This window comes from Carcharodon carcharias, chromosome 10, assembly GCF_017639515.1.
Source record: "Carcharodon carcharias isolate sCarCar2 chromosome 10, sCarCar2.pri, whole genome shotgun sequence".
In the NCBI taxonomy this organism is placed as follows: Eukaryota; Metazoa; Chordata; class Chondrichthyes; order Lamniformes; family Lamnidae; genus Carcharodon; species Carcharodon carcharias.
Window position 1 is genome coordinate 126,332,795 of NC_054476.1, and position 25,704 is coordinate 126,358,498.

Consider the following 25,704-nt stretch of genomic DNA (forward strand, 5'->3'; position numbering starts at 1 on the left):
CATGTTATGGGAGTCGGGATTGGAAGAGAAAACCTAGAGAGCAAAGAGCAAATTGTATTGTTTCCCTTCTCTCTCTCTGAACACAGGTTACAATGCTTGGAAGAGGTTCTGTGGTCTTTCTGAGCCCAAAAACGTGAGGCAGCTCACAGCAGCCCTTAGAAATGCAAGCCTGGCAAGGAACTTGTTTGAGCTGTATGGAACTGCTGATAACATTGAGCCATGGCTTGCGGGAGTATCTGAGCCAGCTGTGAATGGTGGAAAGCTGGGCCCACTGTTTGCCTGTTTGGCAGGACAGCAGTTCAAAAACCTGCGAGATGGAGACAGGTAAAAGATAACTGTTATATGCATGAAAATCAAAAAGGCTAAAAGAAAATTCAGGCAACTCACTCACTCATGCAGAGGAAGGATGGTCCCCAGTCAGGGGGCTTAGGTCTGAATCTAAGAGCTTGAACCTGAGTCCCATTGAGTAACATTAAAGCTCTCCTGCGGAAGGCGATGATTTTAGACAATTCTTGGCTCAATTCAATATAAAACGTAGGAAAAGGACTTGCTGACCTCCTGACCATTGCAAATTCCTTCTTTGGCTTGGTCCTGAGCTGTTTGTTAACAAGAGTAAATGACCTTGAGTGAGAAAGCAGCTGGCATTCACTCAGCAGCTTATATTGGCACAAAAGGTATGAGCAGAGCAATGTTCTTGGAGGAAACCTACAACTGTGAGAAATGGAAATAATTTCTTTAAGAGAATGAGCACTTGTCTCCTGAAGATTCATTACTGTGGGTTATTTGTCTTTAGCCAACAAGCTGAGCCCAGTCCTGTCCTCAGCTGAAGTCTGCACATGGTTACATACCAGCACAGGCTACTGGACTGTGATCAGGAGCAGAAATCCTGGCTCATTTTCAACTCTGTATAAGAAGGCTAGCTGAGGTTAAGTAGTTTAACTATTTTCCTGACCAAGATCTGCCAAGGCTGGGATTTTTTGCTCTGTGTGCCTTAAGTGTTCATGTGGGATGATTTTCCCAATGGGATGCCATTAGGGAAAGAAACAATTTAGAATAATCATAAGCCATGTGGCAGAAATGACGTGAACTGGTTTCTTATGCACTTCTGACAAGGAAACACTGGCAGAGTTGGGGCATCTCCAAGGAATTTCCCTGCCACAAAATTACAACTTCCCATTGAGCAGCACTAGGAGCAGTCTGACCACAGTCACTCATCATAGAGTCCCAGAATGACCTAACATTCCAATCTGATATTGTGATCTTCCTTTGTGCTTTAGATTCTGGTGGGAAAACAAAAGAGTTTTCACTGTCAGCCAACAGCAGGCTCTGCAGCAAGTCTCACTGTCCAGAGTAATCTGCGATAACACCAGGATTGAAGAACTCCCTCAAGACGCGTTTAGGTTTAGACCATATCCAGCAGGGTATATCAGATGCACACAGATTCCACAAGTAGACCTGAGTGCCTGGAAAGAGAATGTGGAAGGTACAGTATCCCTGGAGTAGAGTCATGTTTCTCCTGGTCTATCCTGTCTGAGTTAAATGTTGCTGAACTGCTGGTGTATGGCTCAAGTGTAAGAGAGGGGTTAGAGAACCTTCTTTGGATAGTATAAAAGTGGAAAAATCAGTAGATCTGGTGAGGATAAAAGTTGATTGTTAGTTTGATGATCAAATAGAATAAAGCAATGAAGGCCTGTTGTTTACAAAGATAATATACAAATTGGACATATATGAGATCCCGATTGGGCATTGTGTATGTTTGACATGAAAGTTTGATTGTGCAGTCCCTCTCGTGTGACTGTTTTTTGAAATACCTCTGTTCAGTTCGTAAGCATGGCCCCAAGCTTTCGGTTTTCTGTCATTTTAATTCTCCACCTTTGCTCTTACGTTGACCTCTCTGTCCTCCCTCTCCTGCGGTGTTCCAATGAAGCTCAATGCAAATTCAAAGAATGGCACCTCGTTTTTTTTGTGGTTAGGCATTATCCAGCCTTCAAGACTCAGCATTGAGTTCAACAATTTCAGACTGTAATCTCTGCTCCCATTTTGTTTCCTTTCCCTTCAGATAGTTCGTTGTTACACTGGCTTTGCTCATGTTTTTAATTTTGGATGGCAGCTGTTCATCGTTCTACCATTCACACCCCCTCCAGGCACACCTTTCTTTTCTTTACCTGTTCCACTACCACTTCCTTTGGCCTTGCACAACCAACTCTTTTGTCATTTAATGTTCATGTCTTCAACCCTCCCACAAACCTTCCTTTTTGTTCTTTTTCCACTCTCCCCCATTTCACTTGCTTAAATCCCATTATGTTTCCAACTTTCCCTGTTCTGCTGACAGGTCACAGACCTGTATGTTCTCTCCCCACCAATGCTGCCTGACGTGTCGAGTATTTCCAGAGTTTTCCATTTTTATCCTGTGTAGATCTGTCTATTTTTACAAGGCAATAGAGTAGAAGAAGCATCAAATAGCTAAGAGTAATTTTGATCATGCCTGGAGGAGACAGAATCTCTTTTGAGGTCCCTAAGGTGCTGTGGATGCCTTGGATTACTCCTCTCTATAATTGCTCTGCCAACTCTGAACCTACTTTCTGACAACTGGATCGGTCTCTGGGCAGCCCTAGAGATGGTGAGTTGGAGCATTTGAGCAGCAGCTCACTGTTGGCATGTTAATGAGGCCCACTCAAAATGGAGCAGGCCTGCTACTGACAGGATGGGGGCTACCAGGTTGCACCATCTGACAGTTAAAATCTATCCCCATGTGTTCCGGCACAATGCAGTTTTCCCATCCACCACCCCTTTTTTTAAAAGTTAAATATTAGTCCTCTAAGCTGCGAGCTTTGTGTCCACTTATATAGCACCTTTAACATTGTAAACCGCCCCAAGTTGCTTCACAGGAGCATTATCGAGCAAAATTTAATGCCAAGCTACATTCGGAGATATTACGGTAGATGACCAAAACATTGGTTGAAGAGGTAGGTGTAGTATAAAGGTCTGGCATGTAAAGGGGTAACAGGGGACTGAATATAGTACCGCCCACACAGTAATGTAAGAGTACACATGACCTAGGGATCAGTATAATGTTGGACAGACCCTGTGTAGAAGTAAACATAGCAACAGCTCCTAGCTTGGACCTTTATTGTACTTATGTATAAGTTTCTAGCAATTAATAAATACTTACCGTTCAACTACCTAAGACTACTAATACCTTAATAAGACCTACCAAACTAAGCCCGGCATTTTACTATGGTAGATTTTAAGGAGTGTCTTAAAGAGATGAAGGAAGGTTTAAGGGGGGGTGGGGGGCGATTCCAGAGTCTTGACAGCTACAGGCATGGCCACCAATGGCCAGAATTGGAGGAGCACAGATATCTCAAAGGGTTGCAGGGTTGGAGGAGATTACAAAGACAAGAAGTGGGGGAGACCTGTAGGGATTTGAAAACAAGGATAAATTTTAAAATTGAGGTGTTTCTTTATCAGTTGCCAATGTAGAACAGCAAACATTAGAGTGATGAGGACTGTAGTGATAGAATTGTAGCTGAACTGCTCAGATGCTAGGTCTTGACTGGAGTATTGTGACCAGTTCTAGGCATCATACTTTAGAAAGGAAGTCAAAGCCTTGGAGAGGATGCAGAAGAGATTTGCCAGAATGGTAGAAGGGATGCAGTACTTCAGTTCTACAGAAAGACTAGAGAAGCTGAGATTGCTGTCATTACAGCAGGAATAATTGAAGAGAAGTTTAGTAGGGGTGTTCAAAATGAGGGCTTGACAGAGTAAATGAGGAGGAGCTGTTTCCAGTGGTAGAAAAATCCATTTCCAGAGGCTATAGATTTAGAGCCAGAAATGGGATGAGAAATGTATTGACAGGCTGAGTTATTACAATCTGGAATGCATTGGTTGAAAGGATGGTGAAAAACATGCAAAAGCAATTTTCAGAAGAGTATTGGACAGATACTTGAAGGAGAGAAAATTGCAGATTTATGGAGAAAGAGGAAATGATAGGGACTAATTACACATCTTTTTAAAGAGCTGGCACGAGCATGATGAGCCGAATGGCCTCCTTCCATGCTGTAAAAATCCATGATTCTACATTTCCTATTGAACTTTTTGAGGCTTTTTTTTTATATAAATCCTGCAGCTGTTGCACTTGCTCCTTGTCATTGCTCTGACCACAGTAATCTCCTCAGAATTTCAGCACCTTTATATTTTTTGGATCAGAAATTTGACATTGTGTTTTGATCCTAACTCTGGCCATTTATTATATTTGTTCACTTTATAGTGATTCTCTGTGCCTCTGCCCCTGTTGTCGACCATGCCCACTTCTCAATCTGTAAATCCTCAGTCAGGTACACATGCGAGCCTGGATTCAAGCTGGTGGGAGGGGATACGATAACCTGTCTAAGTAACGGACAGTGGAACATCACACCACCTATCTGTACAGGTAAGGGCTAAAAACCAGTAACTTTGTAACACTAATAAAATGCTAATCTGTCCTTTGGTGATAACAAATTGCATTACAAGTTTATTCAATAGGTTTAGAAATCCATCTCCTTAATACAAGAAATATGCCAGGGACCTTCACATGGCTAATTTCCTACAAAATCAACATTGATCAGTGAACGTTCCCCATCCTGGGTTCGCACTAAGATGCAGGTTCAATAAAAACAAGCTAATGGGAAATGAGTGAACCCAAACCTTTTGTATTCCAATTTTATTTGTTAAATATTGGTTTGTCTTTCTGCTTCTTAAGATGGTGGGTGCTGGTGTTTAGTGTCTAGTGTCAGCACGAAATGCTCCTGGGTCAGTGAGTCTATTGACTAAACAGAGAGGCAGGAACCCACTGCACTGTGCTGTAAACTACTCTCTGATCTTGCTCATGATATCAATGGAACCACCATGACCCAGTGTTTTTTTTTGCCCACAGCCACCACTGTGCCTCCTCCCCATGACTTCCCCAACCCCAAATTTAGCCAAGTGCTGGACCAGCAGAGTGCTCCAGAACTGTACTCTGCCCGTTAAGACTGAGTTGTGCCTGGATGTAGTGGGCCAGGTCAATAGCATGACCCTGTCTTGGTACGTCCCCATGATAGGGCCTCACGCCAAGTAACAGGAGTGCACAGAATACATGACATAGGTTAAGTAGCCGCCTCAAATTGAGTCTCTGCTTTTCTTTTCAGTCCAAAGACTAATTCTGCTGGTGGCTGTCTTGATAAATATCCTTATGGCAGTTCTCTCTGGCTGGTGTTTCTAGCACATTCTTTTGAATCATGGTTATAACTTCACAAGAAATGGGACCAGAGGGAATCACCATGAATGCATTTCCACAGTGACTGCAGCAAGTGATTCGTTCTAACTTTTGGTTTTATCCTGCAGATGCTGCAGTATGATTTTTCATTGCTTGGATTTGAAAAGAAGATGTTTCTAAGCAAATGTAGGGTCATCCAGGACCCCCTTTCCTATTTGTTTTGAGTACTACTCAAGTTTAGAGGATAAGATTCCACAATCGGCCTAGAACCACATCAGCCCAACTGTTGAGCACGAGTTGCAACTTCCACCCAAATGTTGCTGATATACAGAGGCTTTTTAGTGAGGTGAAATTGAATAATGATTTTTGTTTATGGAGTGGAATATTTTGATGTCCCCATGGATGCCAAGGGTGGAGAATGTACAAATCCCTCTGCATCTAACATGCTGATTACAATTGTTTACTGTTCTGAGATGCATTGTAATCCTGTTACATAATTAACCAATAAAAGAAGTCTCTGTGGCCATTCCCTCAGTGCTGATTGTTTGAGATGCTGAATTTCTATTGTGTCAGACTACTAGTGCATAAATGCAATTAGTCTGTAAACTTGAGCTCATCCAAAACTCTGCTGTCCACGCCCTTACTTGTACCTAGTTCCTTTCACCTATCTCCCCTGTGCTCATTAGCTTACATTGGTTCCTATTAAATAACATCTTGACCATTCTCATCCTTGTTTTCAAGTTCCCCCATGGCCTTGACCCGCCCTATCTCTGTAATAAGGGCCTGTTGGCCCAGTTGGTTAGTGTGTGGTGCTTAATAACACTGATGGGGTGTCTTCAATTCCAACTGGGGTAGTTCCTGGGGCCAGCCTCTTCCACTTACCTCATTGTGATATCATGGCATCATTGAGCAACTCTAGAACAACAAGGATGCTACATGGAGAGAGAGAGAGATCGATCTCTGTCATCTCATCCAACTCTACAACCTGCTGAAGTATCTGCACTCATTCTCCCTTTTGAGAATTGTACAGAACATGTCCTGAATCTACGCCAGTTCCCCTTGCGGTAGTTAACTAGATTCCAGCTAGTTAAGTAACCATGAGATTGCTACCTTTCCTGAATCTACGCCAGTTGCCCTTGCAAAAATTATACTTCCCAAATATCACCCGGTATATCTTAAAATAACTTCAAAGGCTTTACATCACATATTCAGTACATTTGTTCCTTCTGTACTGTTTCTAGAATATATGGGCTTTTAATTTGTAGATCGAAATTGACATAGGAGTCAATTTTAATTGCTGGCAAAGATCAAGGGATTTAATTTTATAGGGGAATTCAGTATTAATTGTGTTCAAATCATCAGCAAGTAGAACTGAGCTAAATATAATTTATGTCCCAACATTTATACTTGCAGCATTAATAAACTTGTTTTGAGCTAGTTGCTGATCAATTTTAGGTTTCAATCAAGTTTCACATTCTGGAACTGACATTCAAATGTCATGAAATTGGAAGAAATGTTTATTTGTTGATATCACACCCTAAAGTCTAAGAAAGGTTGTTTCTTCCTAAAAGTCTTGCAGGTTATCTGAAAAATATACTTTAACCTCTTATAAACCCTTTTTAATTCATTCTTTTTGAAAACATTTGTCAAGCATGTACTTCTTGTTGTGCTTCTCTGCTTCTGCCTAATTACCTTACTGGCAAATTCATCTATCAGGTTTAGCTTGATTGGAGCAAAGTGATAGTGTGACATTTACTGCCTTTCAGAATAAAGGGGAGAGTATGCTGGTCATCCTCTCTGTACTATATTGCAATAACGAATAATTGTAGATTGCGTTGTGCGCTATTCCACTCACAACATGTATTTGGGTACAGTTTTCAGTTCATAGACTCCATCTGCTCTTGTGGAATCCATCTTTCTCTGTGAGCATTAAATAAATATATTATGAGAAAGCCAGAATTTAATCTTTATATAATTATATCCTTTGTTACTTGCATACTGTATTCTACCGTTCCTGAGTGGTTGCCAGTTGAGTTATAGGACCAAGAGAGAGCAAAACAGTTTGCAGGGTATAGATGCAGCATCTTAAAATTCAGGGGATAAAGGGAAAAGGAAGGAAGAGAGGGAAAATGTTAGCTCTCAGAACGAGTTAAGTTCAGTGCTGATATGAACATCATTTATTTGGCTCATGTCAGACAGAATGGACTGCGTAGGACACAATTTGGTTGCTGCTACTTTATTTCAATGATTCTACACAAGCAAAGGTTATCACAGCAAAAGAAGTGTCAACAATGATCTGATTAGAGTGTCAGAGCATTAGCTGGGAACAAGTTAACATTAAAACACCAAAACACTTTACTGATTTACAATAATGTCTGTAGTTATTGGAAAGATCTTACTTTTATTGCAGTCCTCTGGACATCACACTGAATTGAACTGCAGTTACTATTATGAAGGCTCCAAAACAGCCAAATGAAACAGCCAATTTGCATAGAGCCAATTATCACAAGCAGTCGGTGAAGTTCAGTGGCCTGGAACTGATAGTCGTAATGATGGTAAAACTGTCAGTTTAACATACAATCATCAAAATAAAAACATGTCTGAAAATGCAGCATTTCTGGTTACTGCACTGGAATGTCATGCCCAGAAAGTCCAACACTTACGTTGTACAGTTTCAAGAGCCACAAATGCCTTATTGGTTTGGAAGGTTCTGGGGTGAGTTAGGGGTAGTTGGGGTGGGAGGGGGCAGTGGTGGTTGATTTCATGCAATAGAATACCATCTTCAGAGAAAATATTTTATAAAACACCCTGCCCTGCACACCATGGTAATGGTAATTAGCCATAGTCCATGAGGGACTAAAGCCATCTCTCTCCATGGCTGTTTGGAATCAATCCTCTGCAAGAGGGCCAGGGACAGAAAGGGATGAACACTTACCACCACCTTCTCAAGGGCAAGGGAAATAAATATTGCCTTGCCATTGTTGCTCATGCCGCAGGATCAAATAAACAAGAAGTATGAGGACTGGAATCAGAGGATATTGATCCAGTGACAGAATGTATTGCCAAAGGACATAGAGTAGAGAATGGGAAGTCTCACTCCACCTACTGCACCTGGGCAGAGAACACACATTGACTTTTTATATTTACACTAAAGAATGATAAATCTTATCACCATCCAGTGCACACCCTCCCTTATTGCTTCACAGTTAAGCAACTTTTGGCCTTAGGCTGTAGCTCAAGCGTCAACTTCTGAACCAAACTCGGTACTGTCATAAGGAAAATCTGTATCTTCTTTGGATTCTGCTGAACTGGGTGCACTTTTACCTCCTTTTGAGTCCGTTATTCCCTCCAAGCTTCCAGAAACTTCTGAAAATAGTATTTACTTTGTTAGTGCGCACAACCCTCAAATCTGTTATATAATGAAGCAAACAAAAGTGAAATACTGTGTATGCTGGAAATCCAAGCACTCCTTCCCACCTCCCACCCTTCACCATGGCTAACAGGGCTTTGGAATGTGTCTGTTCCATTTCCTGTACTTTTGTTCTCATTCAATCTCCCTTCACTCCCCTCTTCCTCATCTTCCACCTCACCTGCCTCCACATTCAATGGATCATCCTCCCTTTCTACTATGTTATGTGATGTTATCATAAAACATATCTTCCTGTTGTTGGGTGACCGAGTTGTACTAATAATCATAGAGTTGATCTGCAGACACTTCTTGGGTGGAAACATTAAGTTTATTTATAATATTCTCTGCAGCAACTACACGTGTGCTTTCAACTCCAACTCTAACTCTACACTAACTGCTGAGGTAGCCTGCGCTATTCTCCTATTGGTTACTACAGATCATGTCACCTTGCCTAACATATTATTCTTAAAGATACATTACGCACTAAATAAAACCATAATTACTACATGCCTCCCCCTTTGACTCAGCTATACATATAGTTACAAATACATCTTTTTCAAGACAACATAATATTTACACTGGGTAAGGAATTTACAATTTCTGTCTTTCAGGCGGTTTCCTGGTACATGTGGATCATCACAGCTCCACAACTTCAGATTCTTTGTCAGGAACCTCCTTTTCCGGAGGTGTCTGAACATCAGGTGCTTTGGCGGGCACTTGCAGTTCTGTATCCTCAGCTCTTACAGGAACATCAGACATGTCAGTCCTAGGTTGAGTATTCTCAACAGGAAATGCAGACTCTGTCATGATCACTGGAGGAACCAAATCTTGGTGATTTGTCTCTCTCTTCCTTAAATGGTCCACATGTTTATGGATGATCTGGCCTTCCACCTCCACGTGGTAAGATAGGGGTCCAGTCACTGCACTTATTTCATCCGGTAACCACTTTGGCCCTTCCCCAAAGTTCTTCATGTATACCAGCTCTCCCACAGTAAATTTCCTCTTGCGGTTATACCAATCATGTCTAGTTTCCTGGCTTCCCTGACTCCTTTCCACCTTCCTCTCTAAATGCCTCTCTCCCTTTCTGTTCCTTGAAGGGAGGCTGTTGCACTATGGCTACCACATGGTTCTGGCTGACCAAAAGACTCTCCCACTTTTACCACCTCCCTTGGGGGAAAAGAAGGATTTATGGGTTCACAATCAATCCTGGGCTGGGACTCGCGCCCACAGTTTCAGGCTCAGAGGTAGGGAAGGTAGCCATTGTGCCACAAGACCTCCTTGTAGAACTCTAACCCTGTGTATCACAGTGTAGAACTCTAACCTTATGTATCTGAGAATGGAACCCAGTACAAACAGTGTGAACATAACCATGTACATCTGAATGAGCTAAGTATGCACTCTCTGAAATGCAAAGTGAGAATACACTGGTGCAGTTGGCACATATATGTTGTTACAGAGTGAAACCTCTTTCAGAAAAAATAGTGATACAAGTATAAGAGTTTAGAAAAATTACACATTTTAAAGTAAATGGTAGAAATGTGATAGTATTGACTTTGGATAAGCGGGAGTGGGTAAGAGTCAATGTGCAGTTTACTTCTTCCTCAGTCCAAAGCTCTAAGCTCTGAAATTTTCTGTAAGGCAATATTTGAACAATGCCAGTAATACAGCCATGTTTTTGAATCTTTGTCCTTAGCGTATGGGCACTAACACTCTTTAATCTAAAGTCTTCTTGCATAATTTGGGGAAACTCAGCCCTTTGTCATTTGTAAGAGTTGGAGAAGTTAGAGTTAGTTTTTCCTATCTAAAAAGACCAATGCTACTGAAATCCTAAAATCTTTTTTATTTGTTCATGGGATGTGAGCATTTCTTGCAAAGCTAGCATTTATTGCCCATCCTTTTGTGAAGGTGGTGGTGAGCTATTTCTTGAACCACTGCAGTTCAGATACACTCACAGTGCTGTTAGGAAGGAAGTTCAGATTTTGAACCCAGAACAGTAAAGGAGCAGAAATATACTTCCAAGTCAGGATGGTGTGTGACTTGGAGGGGTGGTGTTCCCCCAAGTCTGTTCTCCTTGTCCTTCATGGTGGTAGAGATCCTGGGTTTGGAAGATGTTGTTAAAGGAGGCTTGGCAAATTGCTGCAGTGCACCTTGTAGATGGTACACACTACTGCCACTGTGCATCAGTGTTGGAGGGAGTGAATGTTCAAGGTGCTGATCAAGTGGGCTGCTTTGGCTTGGATGGTGTCAAGCTTTTTGAGTGTTGTTGGAACTGCACTCATCCAGGCAAGTGGGCAGAATTCCAACACACTCCTGACTTGTGCCTTGTAGATGGTGGACAGGCTTTGGGAGTCAGGAGGTGTGTTACTCGCTGAAGAATTCCCAGTCTCCAACCCGGTCTTGCAGCCACAGTATTTATATATCTGGTCCAGTTAGGGTTCTAGTCAACGATAGCCCCCAGGATGTTTGTGGGGCTCAGCAATGGCAATGCTGTTGAACATTGTGGGGAGAAGGTTAGATTCCATCTGGTTGGAGATGGTCATTGTCTGGCACTTGTCTGGTGCTCATGTTACTTGCCACTTAACAGCCCAAGTCTGAATGTTGTCCAGTTCTTGCTGCACATAGACACAAATTGCTTCCGTATATGAGGATTCGTGAATAGTGTGCAAACATCAGCGAACATCCCCGCTTCTGACCTTATGATGGAGGGAAGGTCATTGGTGAAGCAGCTGAAGATGGTTGGGCCTAGGACATGACCCTGAGTGTTCCATGCAGCGATATCCTGGGGCTGAGATGATTGACCTCCAACAACCACAGCCATCTTCCTTTGTGCTAGGTATGACTCAACCAGTGGAGAGTTTCCCCCTGATTCCCATTGACTTCAATTTTGCTTGGGCTCCTGATTCCATACTTGGTCAAATGCTGCTTTGATGTCAATGGCAGTCACTCTCATCTGACCTCTTGAATTCAGCTGTTTTGGAACAAAACTGTAATGAGGTCTGGAGCCGAGCGGCCCTAGCATTGGTAAGCAAGTTGTTGCTGGGTAATTACACTTGATAGCACTGTCAATGACACTATCCATCACTTTACTGATGATTGAGAGTAGACTGATGATTTGATAATTACTGGATTGCATTTGTTCTGCATTTTATGGATAGGACATATCTGGGAAAATATTCCACATTGTTGGGTGGGTGCCACTGTTGTAGCTGTATTTGAACATCTTGGCTTGGGCACAGTTAGCTCTGGAGTATGAGTCTTCAGTATAATTGGTGGGATGTTGTCAGGGCCCATAGTTTTTGCAGTATCCATTATGCTCAGCTATTGATATCATATGGAATGAATTAAATTGGTTGAAGACTGGCATCTGTGATGCTGGGACATGAGGAGGAGGCCATGATGAAAATACCACTGGGCACCTCTGGATGAAGATGCTTGCAAATGCTTCAGCCTTGTCTTTTGCACTGATGTGCTATCCTCCCTCATCATTGAGAATAGAGATGTTTGTGGAGCCTCATCCTCCGGTTAGTTGTTTAATTATCTACCAGCATTCACGGCTGGTTGTGGCAGGACTGCAGAGCTTTTACCTAATCCGTTGGTTGTGGCATCACTTAGGCCTGTCTATATAGCATGCTGTTTTCGCTGTTTAGCATCCATGTAGCCTGTATTGCACCTGCTTGGCACCTCATTTTTAGGTATGTCTGGTGCTGCCTTTGGTATTCTCTCCTGAACTCCTCATAAAACCAAGATTGATCCCCTGGACTGATGGTAATGATAGATTGAGGGATATGATGGGCAACAAGTTTACAATTATGATTAAATGCAGTTCTGCTGCTGCTGATTGCCTACAGCTTCTCATGGATGCCCATTTTTGAATTGCTAGATGTGTTCTGAATCTATCCCATTTAGCATGGTGGCAGTGCACACATGATGGAGGATGTCGTCAGTGTGAAGTTGGACTTCCTCCATAATGAGGCCACTCCTACAATATTATCATGGACAGATACATCTGCAAGAGTGAGATTACTGAGGGTGAGGTCAAATCGTTTTTTCTGTCTTGCTGGAGAAATTGTCAGTACAGGTAGAACAAAAAGAAAATTTGTTTCATCGGCTTGGTCAGATAACCATTGCTGCGAGAAGATTTTCTTCCTTTTGCTCCTTTAAACAATTTTTTAAAATCAACCTCTTTGGCCAAACTCTTTATGTGACTCGGTGTCACTGTTTGTCTGGTAATGATGCTATGTAATGCCTAGGGATGTTTGACTACAATGAACGTGCTATATAAAATCAAGTTGTTGTTGGCTATTGATGTGGACACTGGGCCCCTCAAATAGAAAGTGTTCTACCTCCCAGAAATAAGACTCCCCTCCCTTCAATCAGCACAAAATTTGAAAAAGAAATCCACTGGACCCCATTCTGGCTCTAACCATTTTCATTATTCACTTTTAAGTTAGCAGAGAGTTTAGTAAGATCAATGAACAGTTTATAAAAGCAAACTACTGCAGTTGCTGGAAATCTGAAACAAAAACAGAAAATGCTGGAAAAACTCAGCAGGTCTAACAGCATCTGTTGAGAGAAAGACAGAGTTAACGTTTCGAGTCTCTATGTTCTTCAGCTCTGAAGAAGAGTCATACGGACTCGAAATGTTAACTCATGAACAGTTTATGTTGTCTGAAGGTGAAATGACTGTTTAATTTCAAGCTTATTGCTCTGATTTCAGGCTCTTACCTGTACAGCTAGGTGGTGCACTATTCCACTGTCCGTCACTCAGACATTTTATCACATCTCCTCCCTCCAGCTTGAATCCTGACTTACAGGTGTACCTGACCGAGGATTTACAGATTGAGAAATGGGCATGAGCGACAGTGGGAATGGAGCCACAGGGTGTCACTGTAAAAGGAATAACCAGAAGCCGTCAGGAGAGGGAGGTGTAGATATATAGCAAATATTTGAACAAGTGTTTGCAAAAGAGCAATCTTTTTCTAAATTTTGCCCTCAGAGTATGGACACTGCTCCTATAAAATCCTATTGCATATTTTAAGGAAACTCAGTCCTTTAATATCCAGTTGTAAGAGTTGCTGAAGTTAAGGAGCCAATTCTTCCAATCTAAACTGATCAATGCTACTGAAGTGCAAGAGTGTGAATTCGGCAGTTCAGGTAGAACAAAAGGGAAATTTGCTTCATGGGCCTTGGACAGATAACCTTAGTGGTGGGGGATATTAATCAGTATCCCATTCCTTCTGGGTGATTTACATGTCGTTGAAAAGGAGGGGGATAAGAATTAATTGAGATTTTGTAAAGCAAATTAAATTCTGAACTTTTAATTTCTAAGAAGCTCAGTTGAATGGTGTCTTTGAAATTGATGCGTGTAGCTGACTTTGTCAGTGTATATTGGTCTGATCACCTGAAGTGGATGCCGTATGGTAGTTTAAAATATTTCAATCCGATATCAATCATTTATTCAGGCTTTTTAAAAAATATAATTTAGAATGTAAAGAGAAGGTTTTGGATAGAAAGAAGATTTCGGAAAAGCTCTGTTGCAAGTACTGAAGTTGAACAACTGAAGCTAACAAAGGACAGAATGTGAGTATAAAGATGAAGATTGCAGTGGACAATGGGACATCACAGATGTAGCCTAAAGTGAAGTCAGAGCCACCAACCTTACAGCGAGCCTGCTATTTAAGAGAGAGAGGTTGCATGGTTTTATGTAGGTTACCCAAAGGACAATTTATCAATGCAAGGTATTTGATATATTGTGTATTTATCATGTAGGTTAGCTACTGGGACAGGGAAATTATTTAATATATAACAGATTAGGCATTGGGGTTAACAATGTATTTATTATATATAAAACATAGGGTATTGGGACTGGGGATTTTTATACATACTAGGTGATCTTTCATGGCATGGCTCATGAAGTGTTAGAACTAACTATGGACTTTAGGTGAGGTCTCGTTAGATGCTGGGGGCTAATTAGTCTAATGCATGCAGACATAATATTTCATGTTGTTCTAATGATATCATTCTTGGGCTTATTTATTGCAAAAGACATGAGACATGAATCGCTCATAAGGGATTGGGTAAACAATTTGTGGTTTCATTTATTAAGACGAGGCACAGGAGGACAGTTATACTTAGACACAAAGCTTGAAGACATCAGAGCTGTGTGTGTGCGCTCTGCTCAAAACAAAAGTGAAACTAAGAATGGATCACGTGATATGTTTCCCTTCTAGCGATGTCATGCTGGTATCCCTGAAAGGCATATTACAACATAATATAAGGCCAATTCTTCCAAGGAGAACCAATCACTGTCGGATTGCCACTCTGCTCCTTTCCCTCAGTCTGGAGCTGTATATTTCTTGCCAGGACTTCTGACCCGGGCCTGCTGAGAAATGTGCAGGGTAGCTGCTCCTAGAGGCCGTTAGTGCAGTGCAGGGTCACTGGGGGTAATGAAGCCACACTCCCTTTTTACAGCACTAGCTCCAGTATTCTGATAGGTTTAAATGTCCCACCCATTTTGACAAGCTAGGAGACAAGATAAGTGTGTAAGGTAAGAGGGTGTTTGGGTGAGATGGGGGTGCTGGTTGTAGGGTGGAATTGGTGGGGGAGTAGTCAGGTGGTTGTGGGATGAGGGGATAGTCAGGAAGTGGTGCCCCGGTGTGGCGGATTAGTCGGGTAATCAGGGGGATAGTCAGGGGTGGGGGAGTAGTCAGGTGGTCGGGTTGGAGGGGTTAGGGAGTTAGTCGGGTGATCAAGAAGGGTAATCAGTTAGTGGGGGTGTAGTCTGCATTGTTGGGTGGTCAGGGGGTGTTGAGGCCAGTGGAGGTTGGTCAGGGGGTGTGGGGATAGTCCGGGTGCGGGGAGTGGCGTGTCGGGGAGTATGGGAGTAGCCGGGGGGTCAGGGAAGTTGGGGTGTTGCGGAGGGTAGTAAGGTGTGGGGGGTCCAGTGAGGGGATCCGGGGGGGTGGGGTCAGTATTATAGTCACTCAGGAACTAGAACTGGTTTTAATTCTTCTATCTTTTCCTGGATAACTATTCTGCGAAGCGAGCCGGTACGATCCAAAGTCCCCAATTTAAATTGTAATCTCGTAGAGTTCCAGGCGCAGGATAATTGCCCAATGGAAGTTGAAACTTCCTGGGCAATTTCCGTGCAGTCCTTGTGTGTGGTCTTCAAGGGGTCCCCCAGCACATCTTCCAGGATACCTCTGGGGTGGAAACCTCTGGAGAATGGAAGATCTGGGCCATTGTCTCACTTTCAAAGTTATACATTTTGACCTTATCTGTATATTTCCATGCTATATTCTTATGTTGTAAGAACTGGCTGTATAAACATGTCACACTGTAATAAGACCCTCTTGCCACTGTGACTTCAACAATGGAGAAAATATTCAAAATGGATTGCAGATCAGACAATTGTTGGGGGAAAGCAGTGTGGCAAAATATTTCTTGGGCGCAACAAAAAATCAAATTTGAAAGATCAATTATGTTAAAGAATCGAGAACCTACCTGACCACTTGCCTCTAAGGAAAGAAAACCAACCTGATTATGCAGGGGTTGGTGGAGGTAGGTGGACTGCATTCTCATCTTTGGCTACAGACTGCAACTGAATACAGATGAGGAACAGTCTTGTTCCATATTTACTGTAATATAGTGTGTGTTATGTGATAGGGAAACTATGACAGTTTTAAGGTTTAAAGTGCTACCAGAGTGCTACAAGCTTCACAGGCACTTACAAAAAATTGTAGGCATATCCATGCTTTTGTTAAATTTAGACTAAACTATTCCCATGTTCTCTTGGCTTACCATCCATCCTTCAACTCTGCAAACCTGAGCTCATTCAAAACTCTGCTTCCATATGCTAATGTGCATGAAGTCCAGTTCACTCGCCACTCCAGTGCTTACTGACCTACATATTTAAGTGTCCCATATTTAAAATTCTCATTCCTGTATTCAAATGCCTCCACGTCTTTGCCCCTCCCTATTTGTGATCTCCACCAGCAGTTGAACACTGCATTCCTCCAATTCTGAACCCTTGTGCACCCTTGACTTTTTTATCCTGCCATTGCTGGCTGTGCCTTTAGCTGCCTAGACCCTAAGCTCTGGAATTCCCTCCCTAAAACTCTCCACATCTGTCTCTACTCCTTAAATATCCTCTATAAAACTTACTCCTTAACCAATCTTTGGTCACTGGTTCTAATATCTCCTTCTTTGACTCAATTTCTTTGTCTGATTATGTTCATGTGAAGACCTTTGGGATGCTTTACCATGTTAAAGGAGCTATATAAAGGCTATTTGTTATTATAATTAGAATTCCTATATAGAATGGTTCGCATAAGACTTTTCAATGAAATATGTGTCTCACACATTAAATAGCTAATTTAAGGTTAAGAGTTAGGATTTGGATTTATTGTCCTCACATAGTGAGCAATTGTGGAACAGAATCTGATACATCTACATTGGAGATATTTACCAATACTTCCACCACATTTCTGGAGATCGATATTAATAAACTTGCAGAATGGGTAAATAATTAGCAATTGAAGTTCAATGCAGCTAAGTGTGAGGTGGTACATTTTGATAGGAAGAATAGGGAGGATCTAGAGGCACTGAAGAGGATGCAGAGAAGATTTACAAGGACGACACCGGAAAAGCTTAGGTATATGTATCAGGAAAAGGTTGACAGGCTGGGTCTCTTTTCTTTTGAAAAAAGGCTGTGGAGTGATCTAATAGAGATCTTTAAAATTATGACATTTTTGATAGAGTGGATGCAAAGAAAATGTTGCCTCTTGTGGGGAAGAGCATAACTAGAGGCCATCAATACAAAATAGTCACCAAGAAAAGCAATAGGAAATTCAGAAGAAACTTCCTTACCCAGGAGTGGTGAGAATGTGGAACTCAGTACCACAGGAAGTGATTGAAGAGAATAGTATAGATGCATTTAAGGGGAAGCTAGACAAGCATTCATGAGAGAAGGGAATAGACGGTTATAATTGTAGATTTAGTTCAGTAAAGGTGAGAAGAGGTTAGATTGGTAAACACAGGCATGGATGGGCTGTTTCTGTGTCATATATCTTATGTAATCCTATATAACAGACACCAAATGATAAAAGGACAAGAATTAAACTTTTTGTTATTCTGCATTTTACTTCATCTTCAATTTGACAAGCGGTAATAGCGAAACCTATTTCAATAGTCAGTGATAACTTTAGGAATTTTATTTTACTTAATATTTACTAGTTTTATATAACCCCTCTTTCTCAATTACATGTTCAAAAATTATACTGACTGTGCAATATTTTTCATATAGCTCAAGTGTTTGGCCTTATTCTGAACATCCTGACATTAAACCTCACCATTGACAAAAGCAGCAATGATGGACATGACTGCTGGGAGCCAAAAAAAAAACACTGATCTGTCAGTTCTCCAGAAAGTTGAATGCCTGCCTACAGCACCAACCTGATCTCCACTCCTTCAGTACATTCCAGGAACAAGCTTGAGATTTTAGAGAAAAACAAAAGACGATAGTAAGAAAAGGTTTCCTAACTGGGAGTCTCTTGCATCCAAATCCATTACAGATCAAATCACATCAACATAGGGCAGGATTCCCTGGCCCTGCTGCTGGGATTGTCTGGTCCTGCCGAAAGTCAATGGACTCTTGGCTGGGTTGCTGCATTGCCGGTGGTGGGTCCTGCCACGGCAAGGCCGGAAAATCCCAGTGATGGTCTTGTAAACTAGTTATCATCACCTTCTTATACCATCGGTCACTTGTTCAGTTTAGGACAAACAATGAATCCGAATGTCTTATATCAGAATCCAACATTGTCATACCATTAGTCTTCTCTTTCCAGGTACTCAGGTCTACTCGTGAAATCTGATTACATCTGACATATCCTTCTGGGTATGGCATGTACCTAAACACATCCTGAGGGAGTTCTTCAATCCCGGTGTTATCACAGATTAGTCTGGAGAATGACATTCGCCAAAGAGCCTGCTGCTGTCTGGCAGTAAAAACCCCCTCATTTTCCCACCAGAATCTAAAGCACAAAGAACAAGACAAATGATTATTCAGAAGGGCGTATACTCTGGCTTATATTTATCTCTCAACCAATCCCAACAAAAAAAAAACTAGGCCTTGGTGGTTGTGGGGCCTTACTGGGAAAAACTGCCAAATTAACACCAGTCACTATATAGTGTAATTCACCTGTGTGTAGTATTTGGGATATTTCTGAGGGACATAGAAGGAACTATTTCAATTAAACTTCCCTCTTGCTCTTTCTTGTGGTTTGGTGGGCATTGGGGTAGGATTTTCCAGTCCCACTGAAAGTCGATGGATTTTGGCTGGGCTGCTACATCCTCTGCGGTGGGTCCCACCACAGCGGGGCTGGAATATCGCGCCCCTAGTTTTCAGCTGCCCACTCAGCTGCAGTTAATGTATGGACTCAAAAGACATTGGTCGGAATTTTCCAGACCCTGTGGTAGGGCTGGGGAGCCTTTGAAATCTCTGTTCACATTGGCAGGACCGGAAGATCTCACCAGCTTGAGAGGCTGGAAAATTCCAGCCATTGTGTGGAAATAAAATAAATAAATAATGTATTCAGGTACACTAAGGTTTCTTTTACAGTTAAAATAGCCTAGTATGTCAATTTATCTTGGTTGAGGATAAAGTGATAAAATAGCCAGGCCATTCGGGTAAGTTCTTCTAGTAACTTTAGTGTGAGTGTGCAGGAACATCAAAAGAATCAGGTGGGTCCTGAATGTGCCAAATTCTGATCACAGGGCCTGTATTTTGTCTTGAGAGGGTTGGAATTCCAGGTACCACTACCAGACCTTGATGCAAATGGCAGATGGGGCTGGAAGAAGGGAGTCCGAAGTCAGGGGTTTACGCTCCTGAACTGTCAGGAGGGACTTGGATGGGTGTGAAAGTAGGCCCGAGTGGGTTTCAGGCCTGTTTAGGGGCCTGTATATACTGCTGGCTGGAGGAAAGTAATTTTTTCACCATAGTTTTTTTAACAGGCTCGTGACACAAGGACCATGACCCACAGCTTTCTGATTTGAGAGACAACAGGGAGGAAAAGCTGACATTTTCCTCAGGTCAGCAATCTTCTGCTTACATTTCTGTCATCTTTGCCAGGGGTTGGGGTGTTGCAAATATCCATGAATACTATAAGGCATATGGGTCAAACATTAAATGGTAATTATGGTGGAGCTAATTATGGAAATGTGCTAATTCTGGGAGCTAAAGTTGAAAGGTTATTCTAAAAGTGAAAGTAATGTTGTTGCAAGAGAGCTGGTGCTGGAGGTAGTGATGATTGAGGTGAGGTGAGTAGTGCAGGAGATGTAGGGATTGATTCTAGAAATGCCAACTTTGTTCCTATGACTAAGAAGTAGAATTTAGGCCTCTTAGAGGGCAAACCTGTTCCATTAACAGAAGAATATTATAATGTGATATACAAATGGATTTCCTTGAGACTCTCCATACATCCGTTACCTGTCTCCATCTCTCAGATTCTTGAATTGTTGTCCTATCAAACAAGCGAACAAAGGGCCCACCCTGCCACCTTCCACGAAGGGTTCGGAGATACCCCCCACCCACACGTCGATGTTGTCTGGAGTTCCATACAAGTTGAGGAGATTAATTGCTAGGTCCATATTGTTAAGGATGAGAGAAAGAGCAACAATATCTTGGGGCTCAGAAAGTCCACAGAACCTTCGCCAAGCATTGTAACCTGGATTCAGAGTGGGGAGATGGAGGTTATTTTTCTGTTTATGACTTACGGTAAATAAAAACATAATATTAGCACAAGAAAACGAAAACATTTTAAAATCTGCTGTTTGATGGTTTCATAATTTTCAAATTGAGCCTTTTAATTCAGTTCTCAGCATGATACATGCTCTATTTCATCAAATATAGATTGTGTTCTTAGAGATCGAAAATCAGAATCTTCAGAGAGGCAGTAAAATCACAACCAACTACACATGAGACTGAAAGAACAAATCAGGCTATTCACTGTAGTCATCTTCTGTTACCTTGGAGCCCATGGTCTCGAGAGCGCTGTATGTTTATGGCAGACAGGTCCAGGGCTATATGATGCTGTGCTGCAAACAGCTTCTCACGCAGTTCATCTGACATCATGGAGCTTTGGGTCTGCAGTTTGGCAGGGTAACCAAGCATACCTCGAAAGATTGGATCAATTCCACCTAAACAATAAAACATTTATTTTCAATGATATTTTAATTCTTGACTTTTTTTCACTTGAATGAATGCAAATTAGTGTGTTTCTAATATTTGACATCTCCTTAACTCTCCCCTGTAACCTGGTAAGCTAAGGCTTGATGAAGTAGTGCAATACTAACCAGAATTACTAATCGGAATTGACCTGTGCTATGTCTGACTTGGGAGGGCTTGATTGGTCACTGCAGATATACTTCACATTACTCTGTACATATGGCAAATGTAAGGAGTGTAAAGGGAGCAACACTTCAGAGATAAAGACAAAATAAGCAAACACATGTAACTAGTGAGAGAGGGGAATAGATGCCTTATAATTCCATTGATTTCAGTGGGATGAGAATGGGATAGATTGTACAATGGGTGGGTAATCCACTCTACTAGATAACTGCCCAGGAGATGAAGATGAAAATTTACCTCCAATGAGTTAGTGGATTAAGCAGAGTGTGACCAGTTTTGATTTAATGTGGATACATGGGAGGTAATATATTCTGGGAGGGATTCAAGCAAGAGTGTATACTTATACACTCGAAGGAAAGACATTGAAGGGTGTAGGTGAATAGAAAGACATGGGTAGTCAAATTCAATTCCTGGAAGGTGAGCGCAGGTCACTGGAGCCATTAAAAAACTGACTGCATTTTGGGTTTTTGTAAATAAGTGCATAGAGTACAAGAGGAAAGAAATGAATTATAAATTTGCACAAAGGATTGGGTAGGCCACAATTAGTGTACAGTGAGCAGTTTCAGGAAACCCCCAAATGGAACAGGATATTAAAACCCTAGTGAGCTATAGCAGATTTCATTGTGTTAAGAGTTCAGACTTGAGAGATTGGGATGATTCCCACCAGTAGAGAGGAGGTTAAGAAGTGATTTAGTAGAGTTTATTGTTAAAATTATGATAGGTTTTGATAGATCGAATCGGGTATATAAGTTTCTCCGGTTAGGGAGATGATGATGAAGCATTGTCGATTTAGAATTTTTGGTAGGAGAGTGAAGTTATCTTTAAACAGGGAATTGTTGGCACATGGAAAGCTTTGCTGCAATGAGTAATTTGGAATGTTTCACTTTGGGAACATTGGATAGATATTTTAAGCAAAGGAAAAAGTGGGGCTATAAGGGGAAGGTGTGACATTGGGACTAGTTTTGGTTTTGTTTGAACAATTTCATAAGATCATAAGAAATAGGAACAGGAGTAGGCCATTCAGCCCATCAAGCCTGCTGTGCCGTTCAATAAGATCATGGCTGATATGATTGTGGCCTTAATTCCACTTTCCTGTATGCCCCCCATAGCTCTTTACAGAACAAAAATCTGTCTAACTCAGCCTTGAATATATTTAATGACCCAGTGTCCAATGGTTTCCTTGGAAGGTGAGAGATAAATTCCTCCTCGTCCCCATCTTAAATGTGAGACCCCGTTACCACAAGGGGAAAAATTCTCTCAGCATCTACTCTGTCAAGCCACGGAGGTGCCTCAGGAAGATTTGTTTCAGTGTTAAACTTTTAAATAAAGGATTTTTAAACTTTTAAAACATGTCCCCTCATGTGACACTATCACATGAGCTGGGACGTGTCAAAGAATAAATGTATAAATTTTTATTAGATTTTAAAATAGTTATGAAACCTCATCCTGCCCATGGATGAGGTTTCATGAAAAATGTGGAGGTTTTAAATGGTCTTAATAGGCCTTTGACAATTTGGCGGGCACACAACCGACTCGACAGCACGCCTGATGAATTAAAAAGCTAAATGACGTGCAGTGGCGCCGGGATGCCCGCCCAATGTCACCACGCGTCATTTTACGCGTCGGCACACGGGCTCCGCCCCCCCTGCTCGCTGATGGGAAAATGCTGCCCTGTGTGCTTTTATCTTGTGTAGTAATCTTTTGTGTCACTTTAATAAAATGCCTTTTGGAAACCTAAATACACATCTACTGGTTCCCCTTCATCCACCCTGCTTGTTACATCCTCAAAGAACTAATACATTTGTGAAACATGATTTTCCTTTCACAAAACCATGCTGACTCTGCCTGATTGTATTATGATTTTCTAAATGTCCTGCTATGATCTCTTTAATAATTGGTTCTAGCATTCCCCCAATGACAGATGTCAGGCTAACTGGCCTAAAGTTTCCTGCTTCCTGTCTTCCACCCTTCTTGAATAGAGGTGTTACATTTGTGGTTTTCCAATCCACTGGGACTCTTCCAGAATCTAAGGAATATATCACTGAAGCCACTTATTTTAAGACCCTAGGATGCAGCCGCCAGGTTTGTCAGCCTTTAGTCCCATTAGTTTACCCAGTACTTTAGAGATTGCGATTGTTTTAAGATCCTCCCTCCCTTTTGCTCCTTGATTTTCTACTATTCTTGGGATGCTTTTAGTTGCTTTTACTGTGAAGGCAGATACAAGATACTTGTTCAAAGCCTTCACCATTTCTTTGTTTCCCCCTATTAATTCCCCAGGCTCACCCTTTAAGGGACCAACTTTAGCAACTCTTTTCATTTTAATGTACTTGTAGAAGCTTTTACTGTTCACTTTTATGTTTCTTGCTAGTTTTCTCTCATACACCAATTTCTCCTTCATTTTTTTTAGCCATCCTTTCCTGGTTTCTAAAATTTTCCCAATCTTCTGGCCTACCATTTTCCTTCACTTCTGCAGACTTCTATAATTTAATCAACAGTACAGCACAGTAATATGGAAAGGTAATTGGCTCAAGAGTTACATAATTAAAAGGGATCCAGCACAGATCCAAGGAGGTGACAATAAATCTGTAGGCAGATCATACTTGGATTCCTGTATACACTTCCAGTCCCATCTCCGGAAGCTGCCAGCCAACAAAGCTGGAATTTCAGGCAACTCCTTGAAAGAAAGGTGCATAAAGCCAGGAAAAAGGGAAATCCAAGGTCTTTCTGGGGTCAGGCTGGCAGGTCGCAGCGAGAGGACTGGGGGCCAGAGTGGATAGGGGAGGGAAGAGGGGAAAAATTGCAGGAGGGGAAGCATGGCGGGAGCGTGAATACCTTGGAGAGGGTCCCTGATGGACATTCATTGGCCACTTAAGGGTCTCAATTGGCCTGGGCAAGCAGGCCACCCGATACCTTCCTCACCACAGGTAAAATAGCCATGCGATCAAGTAGGCGATGGGCATGACAACACTGCCATGGTGCCTGTAGGATTCAATTGTCAATATTTAATTGTATCTGTCAGTCGACAGTGCCAATTTTACTGCTCCCCCCCCAACTCCTCACTACCATCCCGCTCCTGTGGGGGCATAAAATTCCAAACTTAAGAGGAGAAGTGCACAGACAATTTAGATTTAACTATTTGATAGTGTATGTGTGGAACAGACTACCCAAGGAGGCAACGTACAGTCTGAAGGGAGACAGTGACGTAGTGGCATTGTCTCCAGGCTAGTAATCCAGAGACCCAGGGTAATGGTCTGGGGACCTGGGTTTGAATCCTACCAAGGCACATGGTGGAATTTGAATTCAATTGAAGAAAAGATCTGGAATTAAAAGTCTAATGATGACCAAGAATCAATTGTTGTAAAAGCCCATCTGGTTCACTAACGTCCCTTAGGGAAGGAAATCTGCAGTCCTTAACTAGTCTGGTGTACATGTGATTCCAGATCCACAGCAATGATTGATTCTTAGATGCGCTCTAAGCCTAGGGCATTTAAGGATGGACAATAAATGCTGGTCTAGCTGCGATGCCCACAAACAAAAATTATGGTTATATTAGTTAATGGATGAGTATGGGTTTTAACTTTTGACATTTGTTGAGTAAATATACACATGAAGTTTTGTCGAAGGGTCACGAGGACTCGAAACGTCAACTCTTTTCTTCTCCGCCGATGCTGCCAGACCTGCTGAGTTTTTCCAGGTAATTCTGTTTTTGTTTTATATTTACTTGTATTGTGTGATGATGTCAGGTGTTTGCTAATAAAATTAGGGCATATTGCCAGACAGACTACTGATTCATTTCTGATCTCAGATTTCCTACACACATTTCCATATCATGCCATACTTGACTGATGAGCGTTTGATGCAACAGTGTGAAGAGAACTTTATTCTGTATCTAACGTGTGCTGTTTCTGAGTTCTTGATAGGGCAACGTAGAAGCAAGCAGCATCCTGTGTCTAATCTTCATTATATCTGCTTGGGGCTAGAGCTACATATTAATTCTGGAAGCTAAAATTGGAAAATTGTTCTATAATCCAGCACTGATATACCATTAAACACAAGAGTGCATCAATATTTTAAATTGGTTGTTAATTTACGGTAGGCCAGGCTGCAGTTTATGGGAAATGATAATGTTGAGTACCTTCCTCAATTAAATTCCATGGAGCAAAGAAGGTGTCATGCAGGAGCATGCTGGAATACTTCGATACATCCTGGTATTTTTCATTATAACGTTTCACGTTTGGCTGGATCGTGACATGCCCAAAGCGCATTGCGGCTGTAGTGAAGATATTAGAGAGTCTGGGATCAACAGACTCATTGTAGCTTTGGTATTGAGGGAGATATTTCTCTGTTGCATCCTTACCAATTACGAGGGGAACATAGTCCCTGTAATTTATAATCTGTCAGAGAGAAGTCAGAAAGTAATTATTAACCATTTGTAAGTGATGCTCAAATAACTTGTGTCATTGGAATAGTCGCTATGGATCCATTCTCTTTAATTTCCCTCCCACAATTTTTCTTATTTTCTTCCTCATTATAATTTCACAATCCCATGCTCCCAAATGGGAGGCACGCTCCTGGGAACATGGATTGAATACATGGCCACATCATTACAACTCTAATTCTTTGACCTGTACTACAGCTGGGAGTACGGAATCA

The 25,704-nt window shown here is 41.7% G+C and overlaps 2 protein-coding genes across 5 annotated transcripts in view; one reads left to right on the top strand and one right to left on the bottom strand.

Annotated features, from left to right (window-relative positions):
* The window catches only part of LOC121283119 (eosinophil peroxidase-like), a 59,734-nt gene extending 54,057 nt beyond the window's left edge, over positions 1 to 5,677 (top strand). Inside the window, exons 11-14 of one of the 2 annotated variants that reach the window (XM_041197247.1) lie at positions 87 to 324; positions 1,278 to 1,483; positions 4,271 to 4,432; positions 5,365 to 5,677. In XM_041197247.1, the coding sequence (XP_041053181.1) occupies positions 87 to 324; positions 1,278 to 1,483; positions 4,271 to 4,432; positions 5,365 to 5,378 (620 nt within the window). In that variant the 3' untranslated portion in view covers positions 5,379 to 5,677. Of the gene's footprint in view, positions 1 to 86; positions 325 to 1,277; positions 1,484 to 4,270; positions 4,433 to 5,364 lie in introns of those variants that run through there. The other variant, XM_041197248.1, reaches the window with a different exon arrangement.
* A 1,779-nt stretch (positions 5,678 to 7,456) lies between these two features.
* LOC121283117 (eosinophil peroxidase-like) overlaps positions 7,457 to 25,704 on the bottom strand; it is a 76,350-nt gene continuing 58,102 nt past the window's right edge. For 2 of the 3 annotated variants that reach the window (XM_041197243.1, XM_041197245.1), the window contains 6 exons: positions 25,187 to 25,445; positions 20,670 to 20,840; positions 20,131 to 20,368; positions 18,471 to 18,676; positions 13,371 to 13,532; positions 7,457 to 8,602 (listed from right to left, as the gene is read on the bottom strand). In XM_041197243.1, coding sequence (XP_041053177.1) covers positions 8,472 to 8,602; positions 13,371 to 13,532; positions 18,471 to 18,676; positions 20,131 to 20,368; positions 20,670 to 20,840; positions 25,187 to 25,445 — 1,167 coding nt within the window. In that variant the 3' untranslated portion in view covers positions 7,457 to 8,471. The remainder of the gene's footprint in view (positions 8,603 to 13,370; positions 13,533 to 18,470; positions 18,677 to 20,130; positions 20,369 to 20,669; positions 20,841 to 25,186; positions 25,446 to 25,704) is intronic. The other variant, XM_041197246.1, reaches the window with a different exon arrangement.